This window comes from Tenrec ecaudatus, chromosome 10 (assembly GCF_050624435.1).
Source record: "Tenrec ecaudatus isolate mTenEca1 chromosome 10, mTenEca1.hap1, whole genome shotgun sequence".
Lineage (NCBI taxonomy): Eukaryota > Metazoa > Chordata > Mammalia > Afrosoricida > Tenrecidae > Tenrec > Tenrec ecaudatus.
In genome coordinates, this window is record NC_134539.1 from 42,216,000 (window position 1) to 42,228,719 (window position 12,720).

The 12,720-nt window shown below is 49.6% G+C and overlaps 1 protein-coding gene across 2 annotated transcripts in view; it reads right to left on the reverse strand.

Annotated features, from left to right (window-relative positions):
* ABCA1 (ATP binding cassette subfamily A member 1) overlaps positions 1–12,720 on the reverse strand; it is a 127,950-nt gene that overhangs the window by 74,066 nt on the left and 41,164 nt on the right. For both annotated transcript variants that reach the window (XM_075560258.1, XM_075560259.1), the window contains exon 5: positions 11,969–12,087. In XM_075560258.1, the coding sequence (XP_075416373.1) occupies positions 11,969–12,087 (119 nt within the window). The remainder of the gene's footprint in view (positions 1–11,968; positions 12,088–12,720) is intronic.

Sequence of the window (12,720 nt, forward strand, 5' to 3'; positions counted from 1 at the left end):
ATGCTTGCATAGAGAGGCTCTCAGGATGTGAATGCATTCACTTTGTGAATGAGCCAGCTAAATGAGCAAGAAAACAAATTGTGGGTTCCTCAAACCCACAGACCCAGGGAACAGAAAGAGAGCAGGAGTAGCTATGGTGGTGACCAGAAGAGGGTGGCTGTGCCCGCTAGCCTCAGCCATCTCCATCACGGCAGCTGACAGGGAGACACACAGAGAAGCCAAAAATCTAAAGAAATCCAGATGTCTGAAACAGCCCTTCCCTGCTCAGCTTGGCTAACTCCTACCCCTTCTTCATGGCTTAGCCATGAGTCATCTCCTCCAGGAAGCCTGTCCTGACCTCCCCACTCCTGGCTGGGCCAGGAGGCACTCCTCTGTGCCCCAACATACGCTGGTTCCCAGAGGTCCCACACAGCGCAAGCTGCCTTTGTCTGTCTTCCCAGCAGAGTGAAAGCACCTGGAGGGCCAGGATTTTGTCCATCCAGAGCCCAGCAATGGCTGGCTCAGGGAAGGCATTTGGTAAATTTTGGATGTACAAATGAATGAATAAATAACTGAACATGAATGAAAGAATGATTTCGGGAACTGATGTGATCTGGGAAACGGGCAACTGCGGAGAAGGAAACACCGTTGGCAGTGGTTGGTGCGAATGTGACTCCAGGCTGAGTGTGGAATGAGCCAGGTCAAGGTAACACTAGCGTTTCTCTCAGTGGAATGAGCAGCCTCACCTGAGGTTCAGTATAATGCCTGTTACCGTGGAATGTACTGCCAAAGGCAGGGCTAACCGCAGGGTTTCCAGGAATAACTGTACCCACTAACTTCCTGTTGACCTGATGGGAGCGGACAGGCTTTCAAAAGAGATTTAAAAACAGAGAAGGGCTTTTGCCAACTAACTCAAGATGTTGAATTTGTAATCTAGGGTATATAGAGGCATATGTGAGTGTGTGCAGGGGTGTGTGTATAAAAACACATATGTACATGTTGTTCTATGTATTTGCCTTCCTGAATTCTTGAGTCAGAATGACTGAGTTTGGGGCGCTTAATAGTGCTTATATGTAAAACGGATTGAAAGTGGTTAATGTCTGTTCAGCATGAGGCGGAGGGGTGGATAAATCTAGCGCTTTACCGAGAACGCACAGGAACAGAAACGATGAGCCAAGGTGTAACGTCAGCCGTGAGGATGACCAGGTTTGGCCAATCTATTCAGGTGGATGAGGAACAGTCAGTGAAAAGGGCAGCCCCTGGGCCCCTGAGCTTTGCCCAAGTGAGTGGACATGGACCTCAGGCTTCTTATTAGTAAAATCGGTCACTAAAACAATCGCTGCGGTCGTTGTGTGTGTGTGTGGCCTTGGAAAGCACACCGGGAGAAAAATGAAATGTGCACTAGGCTCCACATCCGAAGATGTGAATTCAAGCCGAGCTCTACAGCGTCCTCTGTCCCCCCTGAGCCCCACTTTTCCCTTCTTAGGTCCTCTGGGTCTTGGTTTCCTTGGGCATAGAATGCAGCGATAACAATCACAGAGAGTTGGGAAAACCGTCAGGAATTCGGAAGCATCTTTTACAAGGGAAACACTGACAAGCACCAAGCATTTCCTTGGGTCACCCCAGAGAGAGGAACACTGCCCAGAACAAAGCTAATAGGCATTGTGCGCAACCCTGTATCTTCCCATCTGAATTCCTGCCCTTGCGGCCCAGGCCCAAGGAGCCTGAAGGTGAAGAATCCAGCAGCAGGACTGGTCAAGGCTCCCGTTACTCATTCCGACGCAGAACAAAGTATTTTGCCTTTTGCCAGTACGAAGCAAAGAGTGCCTTGGCTATCCATGGTCAAAGAGCTCGGTTTGGGGTGCAGGGAAAAGGGGCAAAGGAAAAGAGAGAAAAAAAACAGGAGTGTTTGGGGGTTGGGGAGAGTGGGACCCATGAGCTCCCCTGACTCCCTCTGGGCCATGCCTCTGACCAAGTGAGGAAGATGCTCACTCAGCAGGTGGATGGTGTGACTGGAGGAGGCCTGCACCAAGGCAGGCTTCCAGCCCCTCCTGTTCCCTCCAGCCTGCCAGAAGTGCCCGCCAGCCTCTCTCTCCCCTGGAGCAGAGGAGGAGGGGAGAAGCTGGAGAGAAGAAGGGGGGCAGAGCAGTGGCAGGAAGGCGGAGGAGGGAAGCCCTCAGCAGGAGCCGCTGGGGTTACTCTGGGTCAGTGCCCTGCCATCCCTGATTGAGTTTCAAGATTGCTGTAGTCCCTTTTGTTCAACATGAAAAGGAACCACAGCGAACAGCTGCTTGAGAAATGGCGGAGGAAGCAAAGGGAAAAAGGAGAAAAGCGATCACATCAGCACCCCCCCCCCCCCAAGGCCCAGAGGATCTCCCAGTCTGGCCCAGTGGGCAACAGCTGAGAGGGGAGAATGAGGGAGACCTCAAGGGGTCAAATACTTTGGGGGCTTTATGCTACCTCCACTGGTCTGGCCTTACAAGCAAGCCCTAAGCCATTTCTGGATTACAGAGGGCTGGGGGCTTGTGAACAGATGGCTCACTGAGGCTTTTCTGGGGTGTTTTCCTGAGGTTAGAAGCTACTTTCTTTTGCTGTCTGCTCCATAGAGTGGCTGGACCCTCTCTAGACTGGGTTCCAGAGAAGGGGTAGGGCAGGGTGAAGAGGCAGCTCCCCGAGGGGCTCCTAAGAACACGTGTGGAGCCTCCATCTGAAACTGGGCTTTTCAGCCTAAGACGTCCCCAGAAGAGCTCAAGTTTAAGAGGCTGGTTCAAATCTCAGCTCCAGCATTTACAAGTTGTTCGATCACTCAGCCTTCCTGTGCCTGTTTTCTGTAAATGGAGGGGGCCGGTGAGGAGAGCACTGGAGATGACATTACGTGGACAGTATGCCCCTGGGAGAGTGACCTGCACACCCTGCAAGGGAACCTGCAACTGGAAAGCACACAAGCTCAAAACAAATTTAGAAAAATTCTGTAAGTAAAGACTTCACAAGGGGAAATAGAACATTGAAGATAATGTTCCCTGCAAACACCAAATAACTTAGAATCCTGTCTTGAGAACAATGGATGTACCACACTTTTCTAAAACCAAGCAAAACTCACTGCCATTGAGTCAATGCTGACCCAGAGCAACCCCCTGTGGGTTTCTGAGACTGGAACCGTTTACGTGAGTAGAAAGCTCAGTCATTCCCCCTTGGAACTGCCGGTGGTTTCGAACTGCCGACCACGAGGATTGCAGCCCAACATGAAGCCACCATACCACCAGAGCTCTGATACTTTCCGACACCAGATATTCCTTAGCTTACCTGACCCCATTATTTTTCACTTTGAGTATTTTGTTAATACCATGTATTTGCATTAAAGGATGGTTGAATCCAGGCGCATTTCTGACATTTTGTTATAAAATTTGGATTCTGACACATGTTATGTGGGGCATATCTATCCCTCTGAACCCTGGGGTAGGATTATGTAGGACATATTTGATACTCTGAACTCTGAGGTAAAATTACAAGGGATGTATGTCCCCTCTGGACCTTGACAGATACATGCAATTTAGTGCACCCGGAAATGCAGGATTTGCCTGAGTGTAAGATCATTGAGAATGGCTACTTCCAATGAGCAGAAAGGGAACCCAGAAAGACAAGAGCTATTTTTTTTTAAATCATGGAAAAATTGAATTAAAAGATAATAGAATCATAATGAGCTAAAAGACGAGGCTTAGCAGTATGAAACTAAAAAACTTTTCAAAATTACACCTCCAAGAGGTATCGCTCTATGCAAAACCCTGTGAAAACAGTACTTTTCAGCACAGACCATTTCAAACAGTTACATGGAACCCCTCCTGGCACTTGTGTGGGCTGTCCGTGGGAAAATGGGGGCCTGATAAGCCCCAGAAGAGGAAAATATAATTGGGTGCTCTCTATCCCGCAGGTCAGGAACATCTGTTTACTTAGCAATAAAATGACCAACCTGCTCGAGTTGTAGGCACCAAATATACTACTAGAATAAGAGTGCAAAACGGTATCAGCTGGGCCCACAGAGACCACTGGACAAAGTACCACTTGTAGAGGCAACACTCAAGAAAGGAAACAGCACGGTGCACTGGACAAGTCTGCTGCACAAGACCCATGGACAGTCTGAAAGAGCAAGGATCCAAACACGACCACTACGGTACCCTTGCCCCAAGCCACGGGGTTCTCAATGGCCTCATCTGCATGGACAGAGAATAAAGGAAGACCAGGGAAGAAGTGACGCTTCGGAACGAGGATGCTGGTCAAAGACATGGCCGGAAGAACAAACACATCTGTCTTGGACAAAGTGCATCCAGAATGCTCCTGAGAAGCAAAAATCTCAAGGCTTCCTCTCAGATACTTTGGACATGTCATGAGGTGGGACTAGGTGAAGGGCATCATGCTGGGCACAGGAAAGGGTCAGCCCCCAAAAAGGAGGAGTCTCAAGGACCATGGTTTGTCACAGTGGCTGCCCCCCAGGGCTCAAACATAGAACAATTGTGAGGATGGCCGCGTTTCATTCTGCTGAACACAGGGGACTCGACAGCACCTAACAACCACAAGGCTATTCTTCTGTGCTCTCGGGCAGTAACAGGGGAGGGCTGGAAATGAGAAGATTGCATGGGAACCACAGTGAATTCCCAAATTGCTCTCACCACCCACCTGGTAAATCAGTGTGATAGTGAACAAACAAAGTCTTCATGATGTTCACAGTTTGAAACCTTTCAAAGGCAGTCTGACATTGTGGGGTACATGCTGTCCTGCGATGCTTTTCCATTCCTGTCTGGGTAAAGCTGACCTTTGATTCGACGTGGGTCAAGCAGGATTTCAACACAGTGGTTCAGCATTGCATCCCCTGATAACAGCCCAGTTGGGGCCAGGCCACTTCCCTGGAAGGAACCCAGTGGCTGAGCTCCAGGACACGGCCTGGCTCTGACAGCTCAGGGAAAACCGTCGCTCGTTAAGTGAAAGGGTTTCCGAATATGAATTTCTAAGAATGTACACTGGGACTTTTACGAAGTGCCTACAGAACACGCATAGCGATCACTACAAGCTTGCAGGGAATTTCCAGTTTGATCACATAATAAAAGATGTTGTAAGGACAGAGTGTGAAAGAGTGGAATTCAAATTCTATCCCTGCCCTGACCAGCTGTGCTACCTTACCTAGGTTTCTTAACTTCTCTGATTTTGGCTGCTTCGTGCTATTGTCTGCTTTGAAGTCATAAAAATCCTTACCTCACATGACAGTTATGAAAAATTAATGAACTGAAATACAAGAATGATGTTCAGGATGCACCAGCCTATATATATAGGCTAAATATTTTTACTTTTATTTGTTCATTTATTCTCCACAGAATCCCAGAGGGAGGTCCTAAGATTATTCCTGCTTTGAAAAAGTGAGGAAACTGAGGCACAGATATGTTAGGGAGTTTTCCAAGGTCACACGATGACTAAGGAACGAAGGCAGCCCTTGAACTCACCAGCCCAATTGCCCAGTGTGTTTTCTCACCATTCAACTATATCAGCCAGGGGATGCTTACAAGCTGTAAGTCAGTCCCCTTTCCTCAACTGCCACCCAAAGCCAGGTACCTTGTCATGTCACCAAGTCCTACTCAGAAGCTCCTATCTTGATGCCTTTCAAAGACCAAAGCACAGCAAGGACTCACAAAATGAGTTCTCAGTATTATCAGTACATCAAGTGCCCAGAAATTGGGGCCCTCTTCCCTGAGCCGAAATCCAGTGTAACCCTCAGGACTTATGTCATCAAAGTCTTGGTCAGAGGTGCACTTGATTTGGGTCATGACTGTGTGGGCAATTGTAGCCATGCCATTGACTCCACATGGAATTCTGGTCAAAGAAACACCGAAGCTCAAAATTCAAGTCAGATGTCAAGATGTATCAGGTCTGCCCAAATCTCTCCTCCTAGCCCCAACCGCCCTTCCCAAACCGTGGCCTCAGGATGTAACATGTCTTCCAAAGAGACATCTCGATCCCCATAACAAAATGTCCCAAGTTCTTCTTTGTTCGTTCCTAGCCAGGCTCTCACATGCTCAGAGGCCTCTGCATCCTGGAGACACAGCATGTCCTGAGCCCCCTGAAACTGGCCCTCATTCAGGGACCAGGGAGTTTGGGTGCAGACCTCACCCTCTCTAGGGGAAGCTGAGATAGGCACCCCAGGTCACAGCAAACAGCCACAGAGGATAGGTGCCCTCCCCAAACCTCAATGCACCCACTGGGTTTCTGCAGTTAGAGGCACAGGCCGAGCGAGCTCTAACAGGGGAAAGGACCAAGGACCAAACACCTGGGGCATTAGGAGCGTGTGCGAAGACAGGAATAACTGAGTCCCATGCCTCCAGCTATAGCACTGTCCACAGCATTTGGGCCACGCCACAGCTGACAAAGGCTAGAAACTTCCATCAGGCCACTCAAGCCCAAGCATTGTCCCCGGCATCATGTACACAATGGTGAGGCTGAGGGAGCAGGTGTGGGGATGCGGCAGTGGGCAAGAAGCTAGAGGACGGTGGGCAGGGGGGCCCATGCAAGCAGTGGAGGACTTCTCGCAGAGCACATGATATGAGTCCCCGCAGGAGAGCAAGAAGTCTGGCCCACTTGTGTCCTTTTATTTTTCTACGTCCTGCCAAGCACTCAACCATTCTCCACAGGCACAAGCCCGAGGAGCCTGACCCACGGAGCCACCTAGAGATGAGGGTAAGTCTGTCGTCAAAATATCAGGACTGGGGAGAGCAACCTTTGAGTTTCAAAGTCAATCAACTGCAGGCCTCGAAGTTCAATACAGCTCTTGCTGAAAGTGCTGGGAGCTAACCTTTGTGGAAGAAAGGCAGCCAAAAAAACTTTTGCCATTACGACAAATTGAAAAAGTTTTAAAGAACTTCTGGCCCTGTTATTAATTTAGAGCCCTATTGATCTGAGTTCACACACAGGAGCCAACTCAACAATTACATGAGCCTGGGATTTTACACTTTTCAGAGCATTTTCATTTCATCGCAATGACATGCTGTTAAGTAATACGTACCACAAAGAGGTACGTATTACTTACTGTTATGGATTGACTTGTGTGATGACCCCAAATTATGCGGATGTTCTTAAGTACATGTGCACAGAGTAGGGTGGACCCTAATCCTAAATAAGTGAACACTCTGAGGTGTGATCTTTCAGAAACAATACATTTCTGTTGATTTTAAGCCACTAAATCAGTGGTTCTCACTAAATCAGCGGACCCCTTTGGGAGTTGAACGACCCTTTCACAGGAGTCGCCCGATTCATAAGAGGAGCAAAATGACAGTTATGATGTCGCAATGAAAATAATTTTATGGTTGTGGCAGGGCAGGCATGGTGTCACCACCACATGAGGAACTGTATGAAAGGGTCGGGGCATGAGGAAGGTCGAGAACCACTGCCCTAAATGACGGTACTTTGTTCCAACAACCTTGAAATAAATACGCCCAGCATTCGGCTGCTTCTTGAAGTACAGCCACAAGGAAGATTCAGTCCTGCCCTCAAGACACTTAATCCAGCGGGCAGCCAACATCACACTTAGTTCCAGGTGACCTCGAATCCAAAGACGGAGCAACTTTCTGCAATTAGGCATTTTCAGGGAGCTTCTCCAAAGTTCCAATTTAGAGGCAAGGAAACCTGAGTCCCAGAAAGTTTCAGTAAATTGGCAAAGGTCAGGCAGTGAGCCAGGGATAGAGGGGAAAGAAATCAACTCAGATGTGTTGTGTGTCAACTATGTGCCATGACCACTGATCGCTCTATCCGTCATTCACAGATGCCATTGATATGATGCTCAGGGATCCTTCAAGGCAACTAATCTCTGTTTTGCCAGGAAACCGAGAGCCAGAAATGGTTCCCAAGCAACACACCTAGTGGGGTTGCAGTGCCAGAGATTTTTCCTAAACACACCTGAATACAAAGCCCCAAACTCCTCTTATTCCCAAGCTTCCAGTGTTGGCCACACTTGGATGAGGACAACGGTGCTTATCAAATTCTTAAGAGAGCAGAAAACAAGAAGAATCAAATACAGTGAGTGGGTACACGGGAGTCAAGAATGAATTTTGGCAAGATGCAATGACATATGGAATCTACGTAGAACAGAAAAGAGGTAAGTATTCCCCCCTCTAAGTTCAAGAACCCACCTGCACAAATTAGGAGGTCGAAAGCAAGCCACTTGCAACATCACGTACTTTAAAAAAAAATGACAATTGTGGTTGATTGCACATGGCTTATGAGTCAAAAGCATGACTGATATGTCTGCTGGTAAAACCTAGCACAATCTCAGCTTGCATTAGCAGAAATCTGGTGCTCTGACACAGAAGGAAAAGTCCCTCTGTACTCGGGGCGAGCATGCTGTTGCAATTCCTGGTCCTCTTCAAGGAGGAAATGCTGCTGTGGCTAGGGGCTCCTGAGATGCCTTCCACGCAGAGCCATGCGATGCACAACAGAGCAACGTCCTCATGACCGATGTTCTGACAGAGGCAGCCACTGTGCCAAGTCACCTCACTGAGGGCCTCGCTCTTTCCTCTCTCCTTCCTCGGACCCTCAACTTTACCAAGCAAGGTGTCATTCCCCAGGGACCAGTCCTTCCTGAGATTACACCCACGACCTGACTTCTAAGGGACATTCTGGCTGTCCTTCTTCCAAGACAGATAGGACAGAGGCAGAAATTGAGAGAAAAACATTCCATCAAAGAAAGAGGAGAGAGGCTGTCTGGAAAAATCAAATTCCTAGAAAAATGAAGGAAACTGCATGAAAGCTGTCTTCGAATATTTCAACGAAATAGAACTCAATTCATTCTCTAGAAGGCATACAGCAGAGTAAAAAATATATACTTTCTGGCCATGAGGGGTTACCTACCTTCAAAATCAGTGGTTCTTAACCTTCCTCATGCTGCAACCCTTTCATACAGTTCCTCATGTTGTAGTGACCCCCCCCAACCATAAAATTATTTTCATTGCCACTTCATCACTCTCATTTTGAATCGGGCAGCCCCTCTAAAAGGGTTATTCAACCCCCAAAGGGGTCGTGACACACAGGTTGAGGACTTCTGCTCAAAATGATCTATCTTGTGAGCAGTAGGTTCCCATACTGGATCAGCAAGATAAGGCTTCAGGCTAGACCATTTCCAAGATCTTCCAGTCCTGCGAGTGACAGTGCTGGAGGGCTGAGCCTATCGTGCACTGAGTACAGGAGTTAGTGAAGATAAACGTAGGTCTCTAACTAGGGCTCCACACAGCACGTCTCAGCAATGGGTCCCTCTGAAATCTACAGTATCCTAGTCAAACTCAGACAAAGCACACCAACTTCAACTAGGAAGAAGCCGCAGTTGAGTGCATTTGTCTCTATGCCGAAGCAATCAAAGAGAGGAGGAAGCAATTTAGGGAAAGCACGTGAAGGCACTGGAAGAACCAAAAGATGTGCAACCAGTGTTGGTCTAGCACCATGGAAACAGGAGAGGCCTTCATCCTCAGAACCGTGCAGACAGAGGCTCCTCTTTGCTACGCCCACTCGTGTCTCCAGGTGCTCCAAGAGGAAAGGCAGCTCTGTTTCTAAGGGGAGACCTGACCCTGCCCGTCAGCCAGTCTGTTGCAACAGCTGAGCAAGTGGGGAGGAGGCTCAACAATACACCATCATCGAAGATCGACACCGTCTCTCATGGAGTAAGCACCTACTATGTGCCAGGTAGGAGCACGGGTGACACAGTGGTTATGAGTTGAGCTGCTAACCACGAGGTCAGCGATTTGAAACCACCAGCCGCGCCGAGGGAGAAAGATGAGGCTTTCTACTCCCACAAAGCGTTACAGGCTGGGAAACCCACAGGGACAATTTTACTTTGTCCTACAGGGCCACTTACAATGAGCTCTCCAGTTCAAAGCCATCAGCTCCTCTACCGGAGAGAGATGGGCTTTCTACTCCCGTCAACAGGTACAGTGGCACAGGGGCCAGGTCTACCCTGTCCGACAGGGTCACTAGGAGTCCGAATTGACGTGATGACAGTGCGTTTGGTTTATGTTCCAGATGCTGGGTTTTCCATCTGCATGGCAAGTCAGCTGTTACATCACAGCTGGAATAACGATGCCACAGAGAGGTCACGTGGCTTGAGCAAGATGGTACTGCCCCCCAATAGCCATATGTGTTTCCTCTGAGTCAGACGCTGCTCTGAACACAGTGAAAAGCTATATCCCAGTTCTTCCGCACAGGAGTCCAATGCACAGGCTTCTCCTAGCAGCCCCTCTTAAAGACGAGGAGAACTGGCCCAGGAGATGTGAATTAACTTAGTCGCAAAGTCCCGCAAACTATAACTCAAGTTCTGCCTCGGGTTCACCCGGCATACCATCAGCCGGTGGACCGGGGAGGGTGCATGCTTCGCTCTCTGGCTGTTGGGACCTCTCTGTGTGTGTCCTGCACTGGCTAGACTGGAGGTCCCTCAGAGCTGCTCCCATAGCCCAGTGCGTCCCCCAGGCGTGCCAACCTCCACAGTTGCTTCTCTCTCGGCCCCCAACTACACCTCCTCTGCTCCATCCTCCCCCTCCCCTAGTTGTGCTTGCCCACCCTTTGCTTCCCTGCCCAGAGAAAGCAAAGGCCCATGTGCCCAAGCAAAGCTGCAACCAGAGTCATGTTTAAACTCCTGTACTTTCGGCTTTCTCAAGTAGCTCACAAACCAGGAGGCCTTGCGATGCAGGCCAGCCTACACACAGCTCCCGAAACACAGGGGAGGGACGTCCCGCAGCCGCCGCTGCAGTCACCGCACGGGGAGGAGGACACTGCCACGGGGGCTGACAAGAACTGCTAGCGAGGGGACCAGAAAAGTCCCCCGGGTTACGGAACACGACGCGGCGTTAAAGACTAACGATGAGGCTATGAAAGGCCTCATGACACACCTGCCTGGATCTGGAGAACATTCTGTTGCGTCAAGTCAAGTCAAGTCAATCACAAAAGGACATTGCATGAGACCACTGTTATAAACAAAACACAATTAAGGAACACACTGTCACATAATTCTCCTGTTTTCACACCAAAAGAAACCGACTTCGAGGGTTAGCAGGGGGGTGGGGGGGGAAGAAGACTGGGAAATAACAGGCTAGTGGGTAGCCAGGTGTTAACTTAGGCGAAGGGGAAGAGCATGGTGGACACGAGGGGGGGACACAAACGGGGGTGAGGGGCGGGGAAGAAAGCAAGCTACTGCCAGCTTGGATACCTTGTTGGAGTTGCTGAATGTGAAAGCGCTGACCTGGCATGTAAGCCCTCACCTAACTCACAGCAAAAAGGAAAAGGACCGGGTTTTAGTAGCTTCTTTATTGCTTTCACATCTTCACAGATCATGCCCCCCAGCACGGCCTGCCCCCTCCCCCCCAGACTGCTCCCCTGGCCCTTGTGCTCCTGCTCCCCCAGAGGCCATGCACCAACATGCCTGCAGCCAGGGAACACCTCACTCGGCAAAGGGCCTGCTCGGCTGACAGGTCCTCAGTGACAAGCCACGGACTGCCTGGATGCTTACCAGATCAGAGGTGAAGATTTCACTTTGAAAAGGTCAGAGGTCAAATACCCATCAGATGAAATCAAAATTTTCCTTTTTAAAAGAAATGGGGAGCTTTCCCTTATTCACATCAAATGGCAGCTATCATTGCTCTTAGAGGCACAAAAGTACCCATTGGTAAGAAAGTTGCCCTTTGTTCACCACGGCCATGCAGCCAAATGAGGGGCGGGGGTAGGGAGCTGCCTGCAGCTCTGGTGAGAGTGTCTATGCACCTCCTCGCCAGGGGTTCTCCTGGGGCCCCAGGGAAGTCAGCTGCGTGCAGCTTCCCAGTGTCTTCTCCAAGGCCTAGTAGAAGGCCGCAGCCTAGCCCCCTAGGCAGTCGTCCCACAGGTAACAGCTAAAAGGAACACGCCCCCGGGCAGCCGCCTTGCTGGTGACAGGTTGATTTTCCAGCTGCAAACCAACATTAAAAAGGCTTTCACTCACTTGAGCTGGAGTTCTCGATCTGCTGTAACATGCTGAGAACTCTGTGTACATCCTTGATGCTGGTGTCTTTCTGGCTGTATAAAAGCAGCCTCTGAGCGTCTGAGAACAGGCGAGACACACTGCAGGGAGAGTAAAAAGAAGATGCCGTGGTTAGGCCAGCTGTCGCTCCCACTGTATTGAACCAACTAATAACGCCCGGGCTCTGAGCTCCTCCAAAGACAGGCCTGGGCCCCCTCCCACCTTTCCCTGTTTCACGGATTCCCTATATTCCAACCGTCTACCCACCATCTGGCCCTGGGCACCCTTCCTTCATGGCCACACAACCAGAGCCCACCACTCCTTCAGACCCAGCCCACTCACCTTTCTCCCAGGAAGCCCTCCCTGGCGCACACACATGCACACACGTGTACACACACGCACATGTGAGCCAGCATCCCCAGGACCAACTTATCCAGTAGGTACAGGCCTAAGACCCACAGTAGATTTAGGGGCACATGTTTTCATTTCTTTCATACTGTAAGAATGAATATATCATAATAAATCCAGCCTGGATTCTAGCGACCGTTTTACCAACACAGTTGTAATGTGCAACTTTTACTGTTTTTGCATGGATGAGGATGCCCATGAACGCTACCAAGTCTAGCCCACCGTCTGCCCTCACCGTAACTCCCTCAGATTGCCTCCGTACACTCCCACAGCCCGCAGCTCATTCTAACCCAGGGTACGGTTCTGTACATTTGAACCTTCAATGT